The sequence below is a fragment of the Eutrigla gurnardus genome, assembly GCF_963514095.1.
Source record: "Eutrigla gurnardus genome assembly, chromosome: 15".
Lineage (NCBI taxonomy): Eukaryota > Metazoa > Chordata > Actinopteri > Perciformes > Triglidae > Eutrigla > Eutrigla gurnardus.
This window is the reverse complement of record NC_139938.1, coordinates 21,085,363-21,108,987: the sequence shown is the minus strand read 5'-3', so window position 1 is coordinate 21,108,987 and position 23,625 is coordinate 21,085,363. Positions and strand designations below refer to the sequence as shown.

At 41.2% G+C, this 23,625-nt stretch overlaps 3 protein-coding genes across 3 annotated transcripts; all 3 read left to right on the top strand.

Annotated features, from left to right (window-relative positions):
• Nucleotides 1–3,534: 3,534 nt before the first annotated feature.
• Nucleotides 3,535–10,569, top strand: LOC311025349 (odorant receptor 131-2-like; the record flags this gene model as incomplete). The annotated part of the gene is made up of 3 exons (XM_084028200.1): nt 3,535–4,170; nt 4,257–4,340; nt 10,447–10,569. The coding sequence occupies 3 exons, from the start codon at nt 3,535–3,537 to the stop codon at nt 10,567–10,569; spliced, it is 843 nt and encodes a 280-aa protein (XP_083884326.1).
• A 2,823-nt stretch (nt 10,570–13,392) lies between these two features.
• Nucleotides 13,393–14,202, top strand: LOC311025348 (odorant receptor 131-2-like; the record flags this gene model as incomplete). The annotated part of the gene is made up of 1 exon (XM_084028199.1): nt 13,393–14,202. One exon carries the CDS (start codon nt 13,393–13,395, stop codon nt 14,200–14,202), a length of 810 nt encoding a protein of 269 aa, XP_083884325.1.
• A 7,463-nt stretch (nt 14,203–21,665) lies between these two features.
• LOC311025347 (odorant receptor 131-2-like) lies at nt 21,666–22,562 on the top strand (the record flags this gene model as incomplete). Its single annotated transcript, XM_084028198.1, has 1 exon — nt 21,666–22,562. The coding sequence occupies exon 1, from the start codon at nt 21,672–21,674 to the stop codon at nt 22,560–22,562; it is 891 nt and encodes a 296-aa protein (XP_083884324.1). The 5' UTR covers nt 21,666–21,671.
• Nucleotides 22,563–23,625: the final 1,063 nt, after the last annotated feature.

Below are 23,625 nucleotides of genomic sequence, written 5' to 3'. Positions count from 1 at the left end.
GGAGCCTCTGAGGATGTCCCAGGACTGCTGGAGCCTCAGAGGATGTCCCGGGACTGCTGGAGCCTCTGAGGATAACCCAGGACTGCTGGAGCCTCAGAGGATATCCTGGGACTGCTGGAGCCTCTGAGGATGTCCCAGGACTGCTGGAGCCTCTGAGGATGTCCCAGGACTGCTGGAGCCTCTGAAGATGTCCCAGGACTGCTGGAGTGGCTCGTTGGCTTCGTCGCCATCACAACCGTGGAACTATGGACATGGAACCCATATGTTCTTTTAGCAATGCAGTGGACGAGGTTCTCCATGGAATGCCTTGAAAGACGGAGGTCCTTCCTTAAATCCTGTTACCCAAAGTAGAGGCCCAGCGGGGGAACATGAGGATTGACCTGCAGTACGGCCCTCTGGTACCAACCTGTAACAGAAAACATGAGATATTACATTTATTCTGAATGTTTTCCTATTCATTTGTTGATAAACTACTCATTTCTTCTTATCGTTCACGTATTGCAACCTGTAGAAATAACATGGATTATTTGTCTAATAAATGATTCACTAATAGGCCACTACTTGTTTTTTTATCCCACCAAACTCATCCATGATATTATTAAATGACTTATATTAGCCTACATGTCTGTTGATTTTGTTTATGCATGCATATGCATGTCTATTGATGATCAAATAATAAAGGAACTTATTTAAACCAGATAAGTCATATTACTTACTTCAGAGTGATGAAATGTTCCTCCTCCGTCGGGCCGATTGCCTCCGTCGTCTCCGTGGTGAAAGTGCAGGTGTCCCACGGTCAGAGGTATAAAGGCTCATTTATGCTCTACGCTAGACACTAGGGGTGTCTAGTCTCTAATCTTTGGGTTCACTTCGATTCGATTCGATTAACGATACAGTAGTTGGCGATTCGATTCAAGGACAATTTCTTTTTTTTGTAACGATTCGATTCGATTCCGTAAACCACGATTCGATTGAGTAACTTGTAACCAAAATTCTATATCCATGAAATAAACATGCAATAATGCGAGTGAGACTATTTGTATTCTTCTGAAATGTGAAAAAATAACATATTTATTCTATAAAAAAGTAAACCTGCATAATATTTTATGCTAAATACAAAAATGTAATTAAAATATGCTCAGTTATTTTTTTAACATTTTCAGTAGACTACATGCTGGCAGGGGAGAGAGTTGCGATTAATCCGATTAAATGCATTTATATCGATTATTGGTGAAGCCAAAATGATTAATTCTATTTATTTATTGTAGCAGATCGATTTAGTAGAATCTATAGGACTGACAATCGATTCATTGGTTAATCGAATAAATCGTTACACCTCTACTAGACACGCATACGGACGGAGCCTTCTGTCTGTTCTCTGCGTACATTTCGTCCGTATTTCTGTCCGTATCCTGCAAGCTTGCGGATGCGTACCGATACGGACCAAACGTTGCAGATCCAACGGAAATCGTGGGGGCAGTGTCGGGCATTGTACACAGAAAGTGCCGTGAATAGCATACACAAATTAAAAAACGTTTTAAAAATGACTGATCCCTGACGCGAGGAAGTGAATGGTGACCGCTAGTCGCTCAGCCGGTGTCACCGGTGAATTGTGCGAGTTCCCATGTTTAATGTGAGCAGCCACCCGGCGAAGCCAGTTGTCGAAAGCCCCGACGGACATCCTGATATACTGAAAATGACATTCGTCGTCAATTTCTCTCATCAATAAAACCAATGACTGGAAGTCTCCGTCCACACTCGGGATGTATTCAGTGGTCTCACAGACCACCGCCGTCTACAACGCTGCCTGCGATTTTGTCTCCCTCTCAATAGATGCAGGATCGTTATCTCCTCCATTGTCCAGTCGCCATGTTTGTTGTTGTGATAAACTTATTTTTTTTAAACTTTATTGGAGTAACGTTTTAATGTGAACGACGCCCTCTAGAGGATGTTTTGCCCAACGTCCATTCCAACATAGAGGACGCATGAAAGCATGCAGGCAGGCAGCGACGTTTAAAACGTTGATAACGCACGTCTCTATTTACGCACGAAATGGAAGCATAAATGAGCCTTAATACGATCTATGAACGGACAATTAATGATCGATAAAAGCTGCTTAATAGTCACGATTGATGGTGAGTGAAAGCAGCTACTCAGGTAAGATGAAGAGTGGGAAAGCGTGGGAGCGCACATATATAATAAACTAGAAAACATTTGACAATGGTAGTTTGACTTAATAAATATTTAGAAATATTTAATGAAGTGTAATAGTAATCATGCTTTCTATTTTGATAAGTAATTTCCATTAAACGGGAGCTAGAACTGCTAACGTAATCGATTCCGTTACGTGAGAGAAGATGAGGATGAGACGTCAATAAAGTTAAAAAGAAAATGTAGTATGAGATGTGTATACTTCCATGTGAACAGTCTGAGGGTAACAGCATACTCAAACGTTCATTTAGTAGGCAGTATGCAGTACATACACGTTGAGTGTGTAGTAGGCAGTACGTTAGTATTGCATTTCGAATACACGCACCATCACCTGCGTTTGTGTCCATGGCCGACCTGGGTGGGTGTCACATGACCAATGGAGCGTAACGTGATTGGCTGAACATTGGCTGAATTGAGACAGGGATAGATTGCTTCTCCCTGGTGACCCGGATGTTGAGTGTGGTTCTTTTTACAGTGAATTTTTTGATGTTGAATTTTTTTAGACTGAATTTTTTGACATTGAATTTTTTTAGACTGAATTTCTTTTAGGAATTGAATTTTTTTTACACTGAATTTTTTTGAGATGTTGATTTTTTTCATACTGATTTTTTTTCAGTGCTAGAAATTTGATGGTTTTTAAACTTCAATGTCTGATTTTGATACTAAAAAATGTCAATCATAGAAATTCATAGTCAAACTGATGGCACAGAATTACTTCCATACTCGTGTCATATCCACAAATGAAAATATGATGACATGGACTAGGGTATAGAGAAATAACTTTGAAACCATTACATCACCCATTACTGTTTTTCACAGATCCAGTTGCCATGTTTATGTGTGATGATATCACGTGAAGTGGGTGTGAGGGTTGATTTCTTAAAATGCATCTGACAAACCCTGCAGACCAGTTCTGCTCACATGGAGTCAGGCACGGCAACCAACATGCCAACCATCACCGCATTTGGATAACTTTCTGTTTTGCATGTGAACTCAATAGACATCACTGCCTAAACAATGGGATTTTTACTTTTCTGATAGGGCAAGTTGTGTAAGATAATTTTGTTTCTGTGTTATACTTGAATAACAAGGATCCAATAGAGTTGGAAGGACTTCAATGCTATTTAAGGTTACTTGAATGTAGATAGAAAATACCCATCTCGATTTCAAGTGGCTCCCATAATTGGCTGAATTATGTTGTATGAAACTTCATCTCAAATGAACATCACTTTTGAACAGCAGAAACGGGGAATACTGGAAATTATGTTGTTTTCTGCTCCAATTACAGTGCCATGCTGTGTGTTTCTCTTAATTAATGCGATCATGTTATTCACTTTGAGGAGTAAATTGGTGTTTTGTGAGACCTCCCGTTACATTCTTCTGTTTAACCTCCTTTGTGCAGACACCATGCAGATGGCACTGAGCCAATTACTTTACCTACTGGCTGCTTGTAGTGTAAGGCTGACATATCCTGTATGTTGTGTTTTTTCCATGCTTACTGATCTCACAAATGTAATCTCCCCTCTAACACTGGTGGTGATGTCTCTGGAGAGATATGTGGCCGTGTGCTACCCACTGAGACATGCTACCATTATTACCATCAGAAACACAGCAGTGGCTATTATTGTGATTTGGGCATGCAGCTCACTTAATATACTCATACAAGTTCTTCTACTGTTAGATTATCCATTTCAAGACATGGCGAGTCTGCAGATGAAAGAATTTTGTGCCAAGGAAAGAATACAGCTTGGTCGATTGTCAGATGATTATGACAAGGTGTACAATTCTATTGTGTTTGTATCAGCTAGTGTGGCAGTCACTTCCTCTTTTGTTGCTGTGATGATAGCAGCCAGGTCAGCCTCCACAGACAAAGCTTCAGCTTGTAAGGCTCGTAACACACTGCTGCTGCATTTGTTGCAGCTGGCCCTCAGTCTCTGTTCAACTATACACAACCCCTTGGTTACTGCCATCTCAAAAAACACTGACTGGTTAACAATGATACGAATCCGTAGTGTTCTTTATGTGTGTTTAACCCTTTTCCCCAGATGTCTAAGTGCTCTCATCTACGGCATCAGAGACCAGACCATCAGATCCCTCCTCATATACCATCTATGTGGTCCACTAAAACTGTGGGTCTCACTCTAGGCCACATTGAACGATTGAAGCAAAACTCTCATTTAAGAGATGTACTGTATTAATTTGAGCCAAAACAATTTCTCTTTTTTAATTTTAAACATGAATATGAATATGAAGTAAGCATTTTTAAAATTAAATTCCAAGCAGATTTTGCTACACTAAAGCTTTATCGTAGGCAACTGGACTTGCTTTAGGTTTTTGAAGACACATTCCTCCTCTCATCCAAGAGGTCAAACTACAGTTTTACAAAATATTGGGCTTCAGAGGGATAAGAAATGCATATAAACTAAGCGCTGCCCGAGCCACTTAAAAATGGCGCGAAAGTCCATGAAATAAAACAGATCCATAGATGTAATCACCACGCTAATATACGCAGGGAAAACATTTGTGGTAGGCAACATTGCTGTTTTGCGATCTGTCTGGAAAATTGCACAGGACTAATACAAACATCTACAAAATCCGGAGAGACAGCCGGTAAGATGCTGGCTTCTTACTTCAACCATAATATTTGTATGTGAATGTAGTGATGTTTGTCAAGTGGAAAGATGCGAGTGGTGATGAGAAAAGGAAAGAATTCATAACTTTGAGTCACATTCTGGTTTATGAGTATCAAGCATGGTTAAATAATTAATGTCTGGTAATTTGTTGTGTATGTTAACTGAAGCATGTTATAGGCTCAAAAGAGAAAGATGTGTTGTTTGAAGAGGTTGTGCAATTTGATGTTACATTATCTGTTTATGTAATAGTATTAATTAATTAATTAATCATATGAATATCTTAATACTATAAAGATTGAAATTATATTATGAGATATTTGATCATGAAATGTGTAAAAATGCACTATAGTGACATACATATTGAGTGTAAGAGCTTAAATATTTACAGAAGCAGAACAGGTCAGGAAAAGATCCGACTTGGTCCAGAGTAAGATAAAGGTAAGAAGAAGTATAATGTTCTTTCGCAAACTTTTGCTAGAGTTGGTAAAGCAATGTCGAAATGCATTCTCTAACACTACATCAAAAACCTTCAGCACTATAAAAGATTAGTCAGGTCTACTAGTGGAAATTGGATTGCAAGAGTTGCCAGTCATTATGATTCTTCTCAAGGTCACAGGTAATGCCGAACAGAAAATCTTTAATACCTTAATAGACTTTTCCTCATACACTGATCACATAAACCACAAGGATGCAATCAGACTGAACCCCATAAGTAAAGAAATAACTCTTTTCGTCTATGGCGTGGGTGGAATGAAGATTCATGTGGAGACAGTGTTTTCTAAAGTTCAGAGTGAACACTCCCAAGAGCACTCTCAAGTCATACCAACTGGTGTGTTATAGACCGGACTGCATTGCAAATGTCAACAATTGTGTGACCGCAAAACAATTGCAGAAATTCTTTCCAGACATACTGCTTGACGAACATTTACACACGATTAAACACCTGATTCCCTACAATACAACAAACAGATTTTGGTCAGTATCATCGTCGTCCTCCAGAATTATGTGCTGAATTATAGGCTGAATTGTGAATAATAGGCTGTGTGCTGTGTTCTGTACATGATTGTGCTCCATCTCAACATTAGGTTACAAACTTAAGGTTGCCAAATTCAAACATGAAGCTTACTGCTTTTCCACTTCAGCTTGTCAGCAAAGTCCATCAGGTTACCATATTCACAAAAATGTTATTGTGGAAATGCTCAAATTATTCACTTTATTTGTCTAGGTGCACATGTGGGAATTGTGCAACAATGCCTTCAAACACTGAAAATGTATGCTGCATGGTGTTGGGACCTAACCGTTAGGACTACACAATGCGGCCTACAAAGCCTACACAATGCGGCCAGACAATGGGACAAAGGAGATAAAAAACTACAACCACCATTTTAGTGTCACCTCCACCTGGTCGTGAGATCTGACGTCACACAACTGGTGCCCTATTGGCTGGCAACTGCATGGGACTCCAGGGGGTCCCCCGGACCAGCCGTGAGCTATAAATCCCGGCGTCACAAGAAGAACCTCCTCTCTCCAAAGTAACTCGCGTTACACCAGGAGGTGAACATTACGTCTGCAACGTTTTCCTTTGTCCTAGGCCGCAGTCTTTCCCCCAAACTCACTGGACGAGCAACAGACTGTTTTACCCCTCTTTTTCTCTACTCGTTTTATTTTTCTTTTGTTTATCATTTTGGATCCCGAGGAGACCACCGCGACAGCGCGACTCTCCCGTTCCCCGCGGTAAGAAGAAAAACTTTCTTCGTCCCAGCTGCCAGCAGAACGGATAACTCGACCCGTCTTTGTCTGAAATCAGCTGACTAAATCGCCGAGCCCCGCGATTCATCATTTCCCTGCAGAAGGAAGAATAACTAACGGTTTTCTTCAACCAATTGGATCCGGCGCTGAACGAGCGCCCACGAACTACTGTCCGTTGCCGGCGTCAAGGAACGCCATCACCGCACGGGACGAAACCCTCACATCGACGCATCTCACATCGACAAAAGTAAGAGGCTATTTGTCTGGGCAGAAGCAGAGATTCGATAGTGTAGGACATGCTTGTAATTCTTGTTAATGTGTTTTAAGTTCTGATCGCGGACCGCCGAGTCCGTTGGTTCATGTGCTGCTGTATGTGAATGCTGATCGTGTACCCACGCAGCTGGGTTGATTTCTGTAACAGTGTTTCCGACTAACCTCCGCCATATTCGCAAGCTCAGAAAGCCTCTACTATCAGTTAAAAGACCGGTCTCGCGGAATAAACGCCAGTTCATTCACGCGCGCCCGGGTGATAGCGGCACGGCTTCTGTGCCTCAGAATATCGCTCGCGCATTCTCTCTCTCTTTGTTTGTGTCCCGCTAACACACACACACACATACACGCCGCACACACGTGTCCTAAGCCAGCTGTTCCCGGCGGACGCTAGGGACATAGCTACATCTGGTGGCTACATACGGCTATCTCTCTCTTTCTCTCTCTCTCTCGCTACTCCATCGGACATCAGTGGCTCCGCCCCTGAACGCTGCGAGGAATAGCTCCACCTCTCTCTCTCTCTCTCTCTCTCGCTACCCCATCGGACATCAGTGGCTCCGCCCCTGAACGCTGTGAGGAATAGCTCCATCTGGTGGCCGCACATAGCCATCTCTCCCTCTCTCTCTCTCTCTCTCTCGACACGCACGCACGCACACACATACGCACACACTCCACGTGTGTCTCTCCTTCTGTTTAGCTTAGTTTTGTATGTTAGGTAGTTAGGTAATAAGGCTTTGTTAATTGCAGTGTTATTGATTGTGATCATTATTACTGATTTTAATAAATCTTATTATATTATAGCTAGCGGTCTCTTGTGCTTGTTGTGTATATGTCACTGGATAACAGCAGGTTGTGAAGGCTAGTGCTTGAATTTCACGCCCTTCTTAATTGTTCGATTGTTTTTATGCTTCCATGCCAATGATCACGATGATTGTTATCTTTTCCCTGATCCCAGGGTGGTGCCCCGTTTATTCATGATTATATCATGATAATATATTAAAAATAATTATTAATACCGATAATCATATTGATATTGATAGTTAACTGTTGATAACCAAATCTGCTCCTGCTACAACCCCAACAATGGAGACACCACAGGTAATGTTATTGTTTGTTAGACCAAGTTGTCTGATTAGATTATTATTCACATAACATGATGATAACCATGATTCACACTTGGGTACAAGATGGATGCAGCAGCTGGAGGAAAAGGTTGCATACATGGTGGAACATTCTGGGTTGGAACCTGTCTGCCTGAATGTCTTCTCACTCCAAAATGTACTCAGTATATCGCTGACTATGGTGCTTTACACATAAGGGGAAAACAGCAGTAAGTTGTTTGTTTATGAATTGTGTTTATAAAAATGAATATCTCTAAGTAAGACATTATACAGTGTTCCTGACTATAATTGAGTAATATAAGACAAGACACATTTTAAAATTACTGTAAAGACTTTATTGTCAATCAATCAGTAGTTGAAGTTTACAGTTTGGTCACAATTTGAAAATTGACTGGAAGTCACACAAAGAGACACGAGACGATCCGATCAATTAAAAATAAAATACCACGATTGAAAATGTGATCATATTTGTGTATCTAAACAGAGTATCCATCCATCCATCCATCCATCCATTTTCTACCGCTTATCCTGTATTCAGGGTCGCGGTCTAAACAGAGTAGAGAGATGAAAACAAACAAACAAAATGAAAAAAATAACAACAGCTGAGCAGAGGGGCTTGTCAACCGTCGCAGAGAAATACTTGTCTGGTCTGCGCAGGGGGGCAGCGGCTGCTCGCTCACTGCTGCTACTGCTCACTTTAATTCAGTGTTGTTTTGAAATGTCATCTTAGTGACAACATGCACAAAAAGGCACTTTATTTGTTTTAAAATATTGTAGTGGCATAATGTACAAAAACAGCACTTCAATTTTGTGTTTTGAAATGCCATGTGAGTTACAGCATGCACAAAAGTGCACTAATTTCTTGTTTTGAAATGTTGTCTCTGTGACAGTTTTGCAAAAAACGTGCACTTTCTGTTTTGAAATGACAATTTTATGTTTGTGCCACTCACTGTTTAATAAATACAGTTTTGTTAACTTTGACTTAGTTGTGATTTACCCTTTTTTGCATGAAAGTTTAAAATTAGCATATATTAATGCAGTATGAACAAGAATATTTTAATGTAGACATATAGAATCATCATACTGGTGTGATTGCATGCATCAAAGTGTTAATTCAAGGCTGAGGAAAAATATCGAGATATATATCGTGTATCATGACGTGGCCTAAAAATATTGCGGTATTAATAAAAGGCCATATCGCCCAGCCCTAGAGGCACAGATAAATGTCTTCATGAGTAGAATGTGACTGAATATCATGTCCATGTTTTACATTTAAAGAAATTTAGCCTAAAGGAGATTTGTGAGCTGGTGCTAGGGCTTCCTTGGGCAGAGGGTACGAGTCATGATTCTAGCCCATGTGGTACTTCGTATCCGCAGGGTGTTTCCAGATGCAGATAGCATAGATATTTATTGAGATATTAAGTAATTCAGTTTTCTTTAGTTGAGGATGCAAACATTATCTTTACCTCTTTACTCAAGGGACCACTTGCTACTCTTGCGAGGGTCCTGGAGGGGGCCTGGGACTATGTCCATCCAGTCTACATGTATGTTGTGGAATAATAATAATAATAAGATGACAAAAATAAAAAGTCCAAAAACTCAGGGAGACCACAGGGGCAAAAACACTATAAAAAAAACTAACCAAAAACATCCAAAAAACTCAGGGAGGCCACAAGGGCAAAAACACTATCAAAAAACAAAGACCCGTGGACAAAACTCACAAACAATAATCCAGACAAAGACCAGGACATAGGCAGGACAGATCAGGTGGTGGACACACCCAGGATAAAACAGACGACTGAGAAAGATAGAACAGAAACAGATAGACCAAAAACACCAGGGCTGATAAGGTCGACGACAGACAGGTGTGGAAACACAAGGGCAGGCTATGGTGATAGGAGAGAACGAGAGGCAAGGCTGACGAGACAATGAGACACAGCTGCGAGACGAAAAATGAGGGAAACTAAAACCGGAAGCAAAGCATGTGACAACACGAGACAGAAGGAGTACAAAATAAAACAGGAAACCAACACTACAAAAACCCACAGTCATGACATAGACAAGACAAGAAAAATGTGTGACAACACAAGACAGAATGACTACCAAAAAAACACAGAAACCAAAACATCAAAAACACACAGTCATGACACCCCGGAAGATTTTGAGAGAGATGCTGTGGGAGTATGGGGTGAGGGTGTCACTTCTTAGGGCCATCCAATCTCTGTACTCCCAAAGCAAGAGCGGTGTTCGTGTACCCAGCAGTAAGTCGAACTTACCCTCCAGTGGGGATTGGCCTCCGCCAAGGCTTCGCTTCATCACCAATCCTATTTGTGATAGTCATGGACAAGATATTGAGGCGTAGTCAGAAGGAGGAGGGTTTGCAGTACGGTATGCTGCAGATCTCATCGCTACTTTTTGCAGATGATGTGGTCCTGCTGGCATCATTGGTTTGTGACCTCCAGCACTCACTGGATCGGTTCGCAGCCGAATGTGAAGTGGTCCGGATGAGGATCAGCACCTCTAAATCTGATGCCAAGGTTCTCAGCCGAAAACCAATGAACTGCCTGCTCCGGGTAGGGAATTAGTCCTTACCCCAAGTGAAGGAGTTCAAGTACCTCATGTTCTTGTTCGTGAGTGAGGGGACAATGGAACGTGAGATTGGCCAGACAATTGGAGCAGCGGGGGCGGTATTTGCTGTACCGTCACCATTGTGACGAAAAGAGAGCTGAGCCGGAAGGCAAAGCTAATGATCTACCGGTCAATCTTCGTTCCTACCCTCACCTATGGTCATGAGAGATGGGTCACGACTGAAAGAACTAGATCGCGGGTACATGCGGCCAAAACGAGTTTCCTGAGGAGGGTGGCTGACGTCTCCCTTAGAGATAGGGTGCTCCTTTGCATCAAAAGGAGACAGCTGAGGTGGTACAGGGACAACCAGCTGGGGGAGGCCATGATGAAGACACAGGACCAGTGTTGGGCAAGTTACTTCAAAAGCGTAATGCATTATTTATTACTTGTTACTGTCATTTCAAAGTAATTAGTTACATTACAATATTACTGTCTTTGAATTGTAAGGCATTACACTACTTTTACATTACTTTTGCATTACTTTTCGCCAAAATAAAAGGAAATATGGATTTTTTTGTTCTCAATAGATCTTCTTGTGTTCAATGCAGCTCATTACACAGCAGGATGTGATGTGTTTCGCTTCAAAATAAAAGAACGAAAAACGGAAAATGACTCGTATCCCGTTATTCGTAAAAACGGAAAACGAGAAACGGAAAACGACTCGTTAACTGATATTAGATATTGTGTTCATGAACGGGCCCTAGTTTCGTGGCGCAGCGCAGGGCGGCGCAGGGTGGCGGAGCCGGCGTAATGCAAGTTTCGACCCGCGCAGCCTTGCGCACGGTCAGTTTGGCAGTTTGGTGGATCGCTGCGCCAAGATGGGTGTGGCGGCGCAGCAGGGGGAGGCGTCACAGATTCAGCTTGGCGTAGCGGAAGTTTCATGGCAAAAAGCCTCGCCGAGACTGCGCTGAAAGCTCGCCAGCTCCAACCTGGTCTACTTTCGGCGCAAGGCGTAAATAAAGTCCATTCATTCAATGCGAATCACAGCTGGCGGAGTGGAGGTTTGGCTGACGGCGCGCAGTGCGCACACATCACCGAGGCCTCACAGGCAGGTTTCCACAGTTCCAGGCACATTTAAATGCAATACATAATCACAACAAACACTATTTAATGCAACTAATTGAATCAACACGTGAATTTATATCTATATAGATTGTCCCGTCACATCTGACGTCAGATCAAAGGCGGATGGCACGCATAACGGAAACTCAGCCTCTCGGACCAAAACATCTCCCTCTCTCTCTCCTGTTTTTTATAATATCGGCATTGTTATTATTATGATACGCCTGTCATCGGGTTGTCAAGTGACGGAACTTGCACTGAACCTCCCCTTACGCATTAAAGGTGAGGAGAGGAGCTCATTTGATTGGTGAAGATCTGAATCGGCTGTATTAATCCCAGTCCACGCCTCGTCTCCTCCTCGTCTCCTCCTCGTCTCCCACTCACGCCTGCTTCTCCTCCCTCTTTCCACTTGCGCGGGTGGGCGAGACGGGAGGTGTGCCTGCGCGAGCCTGCGCGGTGCACGAAACTTGCAAAGTCCAGGCGGACACACCCCGTCGGCGTGGCGCAGGTGCGCTGAATGCTGACTGCGCCTGGTCTACGAAACTAGGGCCCTATATCTCCAGACTGGCCTTGAAACGCCTTGAGATGCCCCAGTCAGAGTTTGCTTATGTGGCCCGGGAAAGGGAAGTTTGGGGTCCCTTGCTGGAGCTGTTGCCCCCGGGACCAAACCCTGGATCAAGCGGTTGACGATGATTGATTTTTTAAGATTGAGCAAAACATGTTTGTAAATATAAAATGCATATCTTGAAATGATTGTCTGCTTATAAACGTAACTAAACCATACAATTAGAACATTCATTACTGTAGTCCCGATTGACATTTTTGATAGGAACAAAATAATCTTCTTGATAATTAAAATGCATAAAAGACATTAGAGAACAAAACGTTTCCAATGATGAAAGAGAGTGCTTAAAATAAAATGTGTAACTTGATTTCTCTATCATATTTAAACCCCAAATTTTTCATGAGGCCATATGTATTCACACTGTTCTAATTGGAGCTTCCATTTGTTTAAAAATGATACGTTTTCATAGACAAAATGTATTACATTAAAAAAAAAGAAGTACGAACCACAAAATCCTTTTTTTCCAAATCAGAAAAACACTCGTCATGTTCACAAACCAAAATATGATGACATGGACTAGCGTATAGAGAAATAACTTTGAAACGATTACATCATCCATTACTGTTTTTCACAGATCCAGTTGCCAAGTTTATGTGTGATGATATCACGTGAAGTGGGTGTGAGGATTGATTTCTTAACATGCATGTGATGCCAGACAAACCCTGCAGACCAGTTCTGCTCACATGGAGTCAGGCACGGCAGCCAACATGCCAACCATCATCGGGGAAACGCATTTGGATAACTTTCTGTTTTGCATGTGAACTCAATAGACATCACTGCCTAAACAATGGGGTTTTTACTTTTCTGATAGGGCAAGTTGTGTAAGATAATTTTGTTTCTGTGTTATACTTGAATAACAAGGATCCAATAGAGTTGGAAGGACTTCAATGCTATTTAAGGTTACTTGAATGTAGATAGAAAATACCCATCTCGATTTCAAGTGGCTCCCATAATTGGCTGAATTATGTTGTATGAAACTTCATCTCAAATGAACATCACTTTTGAACAGCAGAAACGGGGAATACTGGAAATGATGTTGTTTTCTGCTCCAATTACAGTGCCATGCTGTGTGTTTCTCTTAATTAACGGGATTATGTTATTCACTTTGAGGAGTAAATTGGTGTTTTGTGAGACCTCCCGTTACATTCTTCTGTTTAACCTCCTTTGTGCAGACACCATGCAGATGGCACTGAGCCAATTACTTTACCTACTGTCTGCTTGTAGTGTAAGGCTGACATATCCTGTATGTGGTGTTCTTGCCATGCTTGCTGATCTCACAAATGTAATCTCCCCTCTAACACTGGTGGTGATGTCTCTGGAGAGATATGTGGCCGTGTGCTACCCACTGAGACATGCTAGCATCATTACCATCAGAAACACAGCAGTGGCTATTATTGTGATTTGGGCATGCAGCTCACTTAATATACTCATACAAGTTCTTCTACTGTTAGATTATCCATTTCAAGACATGGCGAGTCTGCAGATGAAAGAATTTTGTGCCAAGGAAAGAATACAGCTTGGTCGATTGTCAGATGATTATGACAAGGTGTACAATTCTATTGTGTTTGTATCAGCTAGTGTGGCAGTCACTTCCTCTTTTGTTGCTGTGATGATAGCAGCCAGGTCAGCCTCCACAGACAAAGCTTCAGCTTGTAAGGCTCGTAACACACTGCTGCTGCATTTGTTGCAGCTGGCCCTCAGTCTCTGTTCAACTATACACAACCCCTTGGTTACTGCCATCACAAGAAACACTGACAGGTTATCAATGATACGAATCCAAAGTGTTCTTTATGTGTGCATCATCCTTTTCCCCAGATGTCTAACCGCTCTCATCTACGGCATCAGAGACCAGACCATCAGATCCCTCCTCATATACCATCTATGTTGTCGACTAAAACTGTAGGTCTCATTCTAGGCCACATTGAATCATTGAAACATACTCTGTACACATGTACTGTATTGATTTGGGACACAGGTCAAAAACTTAACATTTTAAATATAGAATATGACTAAAATAATTTATTTGATGTCCATTTATTTAAAGTCGATATGGGTTTTGAATTAATAATTAAAAATAAAATAAATGTGGTCTCATCTTGCAACAGTACTTCATATTCTTCCTGCATTATTTATGATGTCAACATAATACATTGAAGTTAACTTTATTACCTTAACCTTTGTGTCGTGTTCGTTTCCTGTTTTAACTGCTCTTACATTAACACAAAAAACACTGATCATCACCAAATTTGATTTTACACCCCTTTAAGCTGTTAACAATGTCTCAGACTACTGGTTTACATGAATAACTGCAGTGAATATTGAAATTGTACACTTTATTCCAAAATTTGCATGTACTGTAAAAAAAATCAAAAAATCAAAACAGAGACCAAATTCACAAAACATCAGAACATCAGCATAAACACATCATCCATGTGTGTGTGTGTGTGGGGGGTGTGTGTGTGTGTATGTCTTCACACACAGGATTGGCATTTTGCAATCAGGTCGGAATGCGCCTTGCAAACGTAGGCAAGGTCGGAAAGGTTGTGAAGTTCTGTCATCAAATCGGATAACTTGTGAGTGGACATGAAACTGTTGCAGGGACATAGTTGACCAGAATATAGGCCTCCCTGACTCCACATCCCACAGACTCATTGTTGGACCGATATACTCCTACTAAAATCAACAGACCCATGTAGGCTTGGATGTCTACCTGGTTCAATGCTTTCCATGTGTCTGCAAACACACGCCTCCCCTCCACGTTTGTCATCAGTATAATTTCCATAATGGACTCTGGTAAAAAGAATTGGAAGCTGGACTTGATGTCATCCACATGAGATGTTGCGTTCCGTGTTGGCCCTGGCGTCATCCTAACAATATCCTAAACTCTTGCTCTGCCTCCTCTGTCCTGGGTGGATGAATACCAGAGCATGTTGCCATCCTTGGACTGGAATGTCATCTTAGGTGCCTCTTACTCAGGTTCCTCTTCCTCAGGTGCCTCTTCCCCAGGTTCCTCTTCCTCAGGGGCCTCTTCCTCACCATCTGTTGACTGGTCGGTCTCACAATGGTCTGGGTCAAAATCAGGATCAATGTTGTCTTCTATTTCTGAGACATCCTCCTCTATTTCCGGTTCAACTTTAATACCTTCTTCATCAGTTTGAAAAAAAAAGGTCAAGAGCCTCTCTGGTAGAAAATCGTCTTATCAGGCGCCTACTCATTGTGTTCAGAGTAAAATGACAGCAGTACACAAATAAAGCTTTATATAGGTGGTCTGTGTGAAGATATGATGCATTTTGTATCAAAAAGTGTGGTTCACGTAGGGGAGAGGCACATACGTGTAGGAAAGAGGTGAGAAGAGGAGACACCTAATTATTCAGTCTGAAAGGGTTTCACGTGGGTTGTAGTGTGTTTGTGTGTGTGTGTGTGTGTGTGTGTGTGTGTAGTGGTGGATTTGTGGTTGTATACTATCTGATGGATGAACACAAACTAGGGTCACCCATTAATTTCCTATGGCGGTCATTTTTGACCGGGAACACCACAGGTGTTACAAAGTTGATTTAACCACTCAAAATTCAACGAAAGTGGTGATCATCAATTGTATATGTTCAAATGCCTAGTGTGGAGGATATCATAAGGCCTTGAGACAATAAAATGTAAAACACAATATTTATGATTGATGAAAGTAGGAAATCGGTCAGATTTGACCCGAACACGACAGAAAGGTTAAAGGAGAAATCTGGTCATTTTTCACCCCATTTCCGTTGTCCCCAGGGTCATCCCGACTTTTCAGAAGCAAAAAAACAGACAAAAATGTACGTGCCTAGCCCGAGATCTGTACCTGCCTGGCAGCCTTCCAGACTCGCTCCAATGCTAACCCATAGGGGCAAGTTTTATCTGCTTTTCTGAGCCTCAGAAAATAATTCCAAGACCAATAAAACACAGGTTGGGTCCTTAAGAGACACAACAGCGCTCGTTTAGCTCAAATAGTGTGGTGAAATGACTAAATGAATAAATATGTGTTTTTGCATGGAGTTACTCACCTCAAATCACCCCGTAGACATTAGCAGTAGATTGCCGAGCACGCGCTCGTCCCTCCCAGTCACCGCAGAAAGGAAGAAATAAACGTTTTCCTTGTAGTTTTGATTTTGTATCCATAAAGAAATGATCGAGCAGTGCAGTCGTCATGTCCGTAATAAATCCATGAAGCTGTTATGTCCATATGTATGACTATGTTACAACATAGCAACGATTGCTTACAGCTAAACAGCAGCCCGTTGCCAAAACAATGCAAGTCTCGCGCAAGAGTACTGAGTAGTTGCAATGGCGTATGGGATCGGTTGACTCAAACCTGCCGAGAATCTTGATGAGCCTATGAGACTTGCAATGTTAGAGTATTCAGACTCGGGCTGTGTTCGAAATGCCATACTAACGTCCTACTCGTACTAAAATGTGACGTATATTTGAGTACGTAGTGCGTCTACATACAATGGTACGTGAATTGTGTACGTGAGAAATGCCGGGATGTATACTGCATTGGCAAGAATTTCAGCAGAAATTCTTGCCAATGCAGCGGACCTTGCTAGATCTACTCAACTTCCCCAAAATGCATCGCGGCTCGTCTGACTTCTGAAACTTTTTAGATAATGGCGGACGAATGCTGTGATTCTGGCGACAGCTCGACACAAACCGCGTACACATGTAAGTATAACCCAACACGATTTTTATGTTTTCAGCTGACTTTTAAATCATATTGATAATGAACGTTACTTTAGTGTTGTTGGAATTGTACGATAACGTTACGAATCGAAGGTCCTGCTAGCCGGCTAGCTTACTGACGGTAATTTACCACATAGGTTAGCGAGCGTAGCGGCAAATGTGCCGTTTTTTGCGACGTTAACTAAGAAGATAGTGCTTATCTTAAACCGTGGTTACATATTTACTAATTATAATTTTCTTTTAATAACGCGGTGCATCGTTGTTCGTTAAAGGGATGGATGAAAACACCGAGTGCCTCATTTGGTGGAGGGAACAAGGAGAAGTTCACCAGCAGGAGGAATGCTGCAGTAAGAGGCTTCATGTAAGAACATGTATTTTAATGTTGTAATTCTCATATACAGGGCTCCGTTTAAGTTCTGCTGTTGCATATTTAGCTTCTCAATGATATAAGGTTGAACACCAGCATATATAGATGGGAGATATACTGCTCTCCTGAGATGTCTACCTGAAACATTTCTGTTTCAACTTGCTAATCTTCATACAGGATGTTTATTAAAGAACATGGGATGGAGGGAAGGTGGAGCAGAAATACAAGGTGAGTTGGAAGCAGTTTAAAGTGTTGAACACTACAGCATAAAAGAAAAAAGATGAAGTTATCTTTCTTATAAATAACCAGTCAAAGTCAGTGCTTGGTAATATCTACAATGTATTAAAACATCAGAGTCCATTAAGATGATCCCATGTTGTAAAGTATTACAGTACATATTATAATATATGACTAGTGGTGAATAGTTGATCTAAACAATGATTATGAGAAGTGTTTGTATATGTTGTTTGTATGAACTGAAGGTGTCAGCCCTGAGGGAGGAGAGGTCACTGCTGTAAACTGGAAGTGTTTGTTGTCATGGATGAGGTGATGGAGCAAAGACCTGCTATTACCCCACTACACCCCATCTCCTCAGCCATGATGCCAACCACTGCAGCAGGGTCTCTCCTCCAGAGCAGGAGGGAAATAGACCTGCAGGCCATAAGAGGAAACATGAGTCAACAATAATATATATTCAGATATTTATTATTTAGATTTATACAGAACATCAGATATAATCGTAAAACATTTAACAGGAAACATTTGTAAAAGCTTATACTGTGTGGTATTACTTATAAACTGCACTACTGATAAACAAAAATAAAAGATCAACAATAATCATGTTCCTGCAACACAGGGATCTGGACATTTGGAGCAGACGCTGCAGCTACGAGCCTCTGAGGATGTCCCAGGACTGCTGGAGCCTCTGAGGATATCCCAGGACTGCTGGAGCCTCTGAGGATGTCCCGGGACTGCTGGAGCCTCTGAGGATGTCCCAGGACTGCTGGTGCCTCTGAGGATGTCCCAGGACTGCTGGAGTCTCTGAGGATATCCCAGGACTGCTGGAGTCTCTGAGGATATCCCAGGACTGCTGGAGCCTCTGAAGATGTCCCAGGACTGCTGGAGTGGCTCGTTGGCTTCATCGCCATCACAACCGTGGAACTATGGACATGCAACCCATATGTTCTGTTAGCAATGCAGTGGACGAGGTTCTCCATGGAATGCCTTGAAAGACGGAGGTCCTTCCTTAAATCCTGTTACCCAAAGTAGAGGCCCAGCGGGGGAACATGAGGATTGACCTGCAGTACGGCCCTCTGGTACCAACCTGTAACAGAAAACATGAGATATTACATTTATTCTGAATGTTTTCCTATTCATTTGTTGATAAACTACTCATTTCTTCTTATCGTTCACGTATTGCAACCTGTAGAAATAACATGGATTATTTGTCTAATAAATGATTCACTAATAGGCCACTACTTGTTTTTTTATCCCACCAAACTCATCCATGATATTATTAAATGACTTATATTAGCCTACATGTCTGTTGATTTTGTTTATGCATGCATATGCATGTCTATTGATGATCAAATAATAAAGGAACTTATTTAAACCAGATAAGTCATATTACTTACTTCAGAGTGATGAAATGTTCCTCCTCCGTCGGGCCGATTGCCTCCGTCGTCTCCGTGGTGAAAGTGCTGGTGTCCCACGGTCAGAGGTATAAAGGCTCATTTATGCTCTACGCTAGACACTAGGGGTGTCTAGTCTCTAATCTTTGGGTTCATTTCGATTCGATTAACGATACAGTAGTTGGCGATTCGATTCAAGGACAATTCATAACTTGTAACCAAAATTCTATATCCATGAAATAAACATGCAATAATGCGAGTGAGACTATTTGTATTCTTCTGAAATGTGAAAAAATAACATATTTATTCTATAAAAAAGTAAACCTGCATAATATTTTATGTTGAATACAAAAATGTAATTAAAATATGCTCAGTTATTTTGAACATTTTCAGTAGACTACATGCTGGCAGGGGAGAGAGTGTCTTAATCATATTACAGTTTTTCTCCATTGGTTTGGCTCATTTCTTGAAACAGAAATTACATTCTCAAAACTCTAAGATCATTTGGCAAAACAGTCTTACAGTTCAGCACAACACCATAGAACGGACAGAAGGCTCCGTCCGTTCTCTGCGTACATTTCGTCCGTATTTCTGTCCGTATCCTGCAAGCTTGCGGATGCGTACCGATACGGACCAAACGTTGCAGATCCAACGGAAATCGTGGGGGCAGTGTCGGGCATTGTACACAGAAAGTGCCGTGAATAGCATACACAAATTAAAAAACGTTTTAAAAATGACTGATCCCTGACGTGAGGAAGCGAATGGTGACCGCTAGTCGCTCAGCCGGTGTCACCGGTGAATTGTGCGAGTTCCCATGTTTAATGTGAGCAGCCACCCGGCGAAGCCAGTTGTCGAAAGCCCCGACGGACATCCTGATATACTGAAAATGACATTCGTCGTCAATTTCTCTCATCGGTAAAACCAATGACTGGAAGTCTCCGTCCACACTCGGGATATATTCAGTGGTCTCACAGACCACCGCCGTCTACAACGCTGCCTGCGATTTTGCCTCCCTCTCAATAGATGCAGGATCGTTATCTCCTCCATTGTCCAGTCGCCATGTTTGTTGTTGTGATAAACTTATTTTTTTTAAACTTTATTGGAGTAACGTTTTAATGTGAACGACGCCCTCTAGAGGATGTTTTGCCCAACGTCCATTCCAACATAGAGGACACATGAAAGCATGCAGGCAGGCAGCGACGTTTAAAACGTTGATAACGCACGTCTCTATTTACGCACGAAATGGAAGCATAAATGAGCCTTAATACGATCTATGAACGGACAATTAATGATCGATAAAAGCTGCTTAATAGTCACGATTGATGGTGAGTGAAAGCAGCTACTCAGGTAAGATGAAGAGTGGGAAAGCGTGGGAGCGCACATATATAATAAACTAGAAAACATTTGACAATGGTAGTTTGACTTAATAAATATTTAGAAATATTTAATGAAGTGTAATAGTCATCATGCTTTCTATTTTGATAAGTAATTTCCATTAAACGGGAGCTAGAACTGCTAACGTAATCGATTCCGTTACGTGAGAGAAGATGAGGATGAGACGTCAATAAAGTTAAAAAGAAAATGTAGTATGAGATGTGTATACTTCCATGTGAACAGTCTGAGGGTAACAGCATACTCAAACGTTCATTTAGTAGGCAGTATGCAGTACATACACGTTGAGTGTGTAGTAGGCAGTACGTTAGTATTGCATTTAGAATACACGCACCATCACCTGCGTTTGTGGCCATGGCCGACCTGGGTGGGTGTCACATGACCAATGGAGCGTAACGTGATTGGCTGAACATTGGCTGAATTGAGACAGGGATAGATTGCTTCTCCCTGGTGACCCGGATGTTGAGTGTGGTTCTTTTTACAGTGAATTTTTTGATGTTGAATTTTTTTAGACTGAATTTTTTGACATTGAATTTTTTTAGACTGAATTTCTTTTAGGAATTGAATTTTTTTTACACTGAATTTTTTTGAGATGTTGATTTTTTTCATACTGATTTTTTTTCAGTGCTAGAAATTTGATGGTTTTTAAACTTCAATGTCTGATTTTGATACTAAAAAATGTCAATCATAGAAATTCATAGTCAAACTGATGGCACAGAATTACTTCCATACTCGTGTCATATCCACAAATGAAAATATGATGACATGGACTAGGGTATAGAGAAATAACTTTGAAACCATTACATCACCCATTACTGTTTTTCACAGATCCAGTTGCCATGTTTATGTGTGATGATATCACGTGAAGTGGGTGTGAGGGTTGATTTCTTAAAATGCATCTGACAAACCCTGCAGACCAGTTCTGCTCACATGGAGTCAGGCACGGCAACCAACATGCCAACCATCACCGCATTTGGATAACTTTCTGTTTTGCATGTGAACTCAATAGACATCACTGCCTAAACAATGGGATTTTTACTTTTCTGATAGGGCAAGTTGTGTAAGATAATTTTGTTTCTGTGTTATACTTGAATAACAAGGATCCAATAGAGTTGGAAGGACTTCAATGCTATTTAAGGTTACTTGAATGTAGATAGAAAATACCCATCTCGATTTCAAGTGGCTCCCATAATTGGCTGAATTATGTTGTATGAAACTTCATCTCAAATGAACATCACTTTTGAACAGCAGAAATGGGGAATACTGGAAATGATGTTGTTTTCTGCTCCAATTACAGTGTCATGCTGTGTGTTTCTCTTAATTAACGGGATTATGTTATTCACTTTGAGGAGTAAATTGGTGTTTCGTGAGACCTCCCGTTACATTCTTCTGTTTAACCTCCTTTGTGCAGACACCATGCAGATGGCACTGAGCCAATTACTTTACCTACTGGCTGCTTGTAGAATAACACTGACATATCCAGTATGTTGTGTTTTTTCCATGCTTACTGATCTCACAAATGTAATCTCCCCTCTAACACTGGTGGTGATGTCTCTGGAGAGATATGTGGCCGTGTGCTACCCACTGAGACACGCTACCATTATTACCATCAGAAACACAGCAGTGGCTATTATTGTGATTTGGGCATGCAGCTCACTTAATGTACTCATACAAGTTCTTCTACTGTTAGATTATCCATTTCAAGACATGGCGAGTCTGCAGATGAAAGAATTTTGTGCCAAGGAAAGAATACAGCTTGGTCGATTGTCAGATGATTACGACAAGGTGTACAATTCTATTGTGTTTGTATCAGCTAGTGTGGCAGTCACTTCCTCTTTTGTTGCTGTGATGATAGCAGCCAGGTCAGCCTCCACAGACAAAGCTTCAGCTTGTAAGGCTCGTAACACACTGCTGCTGCATTTGTTGCAGCTGGCCCTCAGTCTCTGTTCAACTATACACAACCCCTTGGTTACTGCCATCTCAAAAAACACTGACAGGTTAACACTGATACGAATCCGTAGTGTTCTTTATGTGTGTTTAACCCTTTTCCCCAGATGTCTAAGTGCTCTCATCTACGGCATCAGAGACCAGACCATCAGATCCCTCCTCATATACCATCTATGTGGTCGACTAAAACTGTGGGTCTCAAGGCCACATTGAACGATTGAAGCAAAACTCTCATTTAAGAGATGTACTGCATTAATTTGAGCCAAAACAATTTCTCTTTTTTAATTTTAAACATGAATATGAATATGAAGTAAGCATTTTTAAAATTAAATTCCAAGCAGATTTTGCTACACTAAAGCTTTATCGCAGGCAACTGGACTTGCTTTAGGTTTTTGAAGACACATTCCTCCTCTCATCCAAGAGGTCAAACTACAGTTTTACAAAATATTGGGCTTCAGAGGGATAAGAAATGCATATAAACTAAGCGCTGCCCGAGCCACTTAAAAATGGCGCGAAAGTCCATGAAATAAAACAGATCCATAGATGTAATCACCACGCTAATATACGCAGGGAAAACATTTGTGGTAGGCAACATTGCTGTTTTGCGATCTGTCTGGAAAATTGCACAGGACTAATACAAACATCTACAAAATCCGGAGAGACAGCCGGTAAGATGCTGGCTTCTTACTTCAACCATAATATTTGTATGTGAATGTAGTGATGTTTGTCAAGTGGAAAGATGCGAGTGGTGATGAGAAAAGGAAAGAATTCATAACTTTGAGTCACATTCTGGTTTATGAGTATCAAGCATGGTTAAATAATTAATGTCTGGTAATTTGTTGTGTATGTTAACTGAAGCATGTTATAGGCTCAAAAGAGAAAGATGTGTTGTTTGAAGAGGTTGTGCAATTTGATGTTACATTATCTGTTTATGTAATAGTATTAATTAATTAATTAATCATATGAATATCTTAATACTATAAAGATTGAAATTATATTATGAGATATTTGATCATGAAATGTGTAAAAATGCACTATAGTGACATACATATTGAGTGTAAGAGCTTAAATATTTACAGAAGCAGAACAGGTCAGGAAAAGATCCGACTTGGTCCAGAGTAAGACAAAGGTAAGAAGAAGTATAATGTTCTTTCGCAAACTTTTGCTAGAGTTGGCAAAGCAATGTCGAAATGCATTCTCTAACACTACATCAAAAACCTTCAGTACTATAAAAGATTAGTCAGGTCTACTAGTGGAAATTGGATTGCAAGAGTTG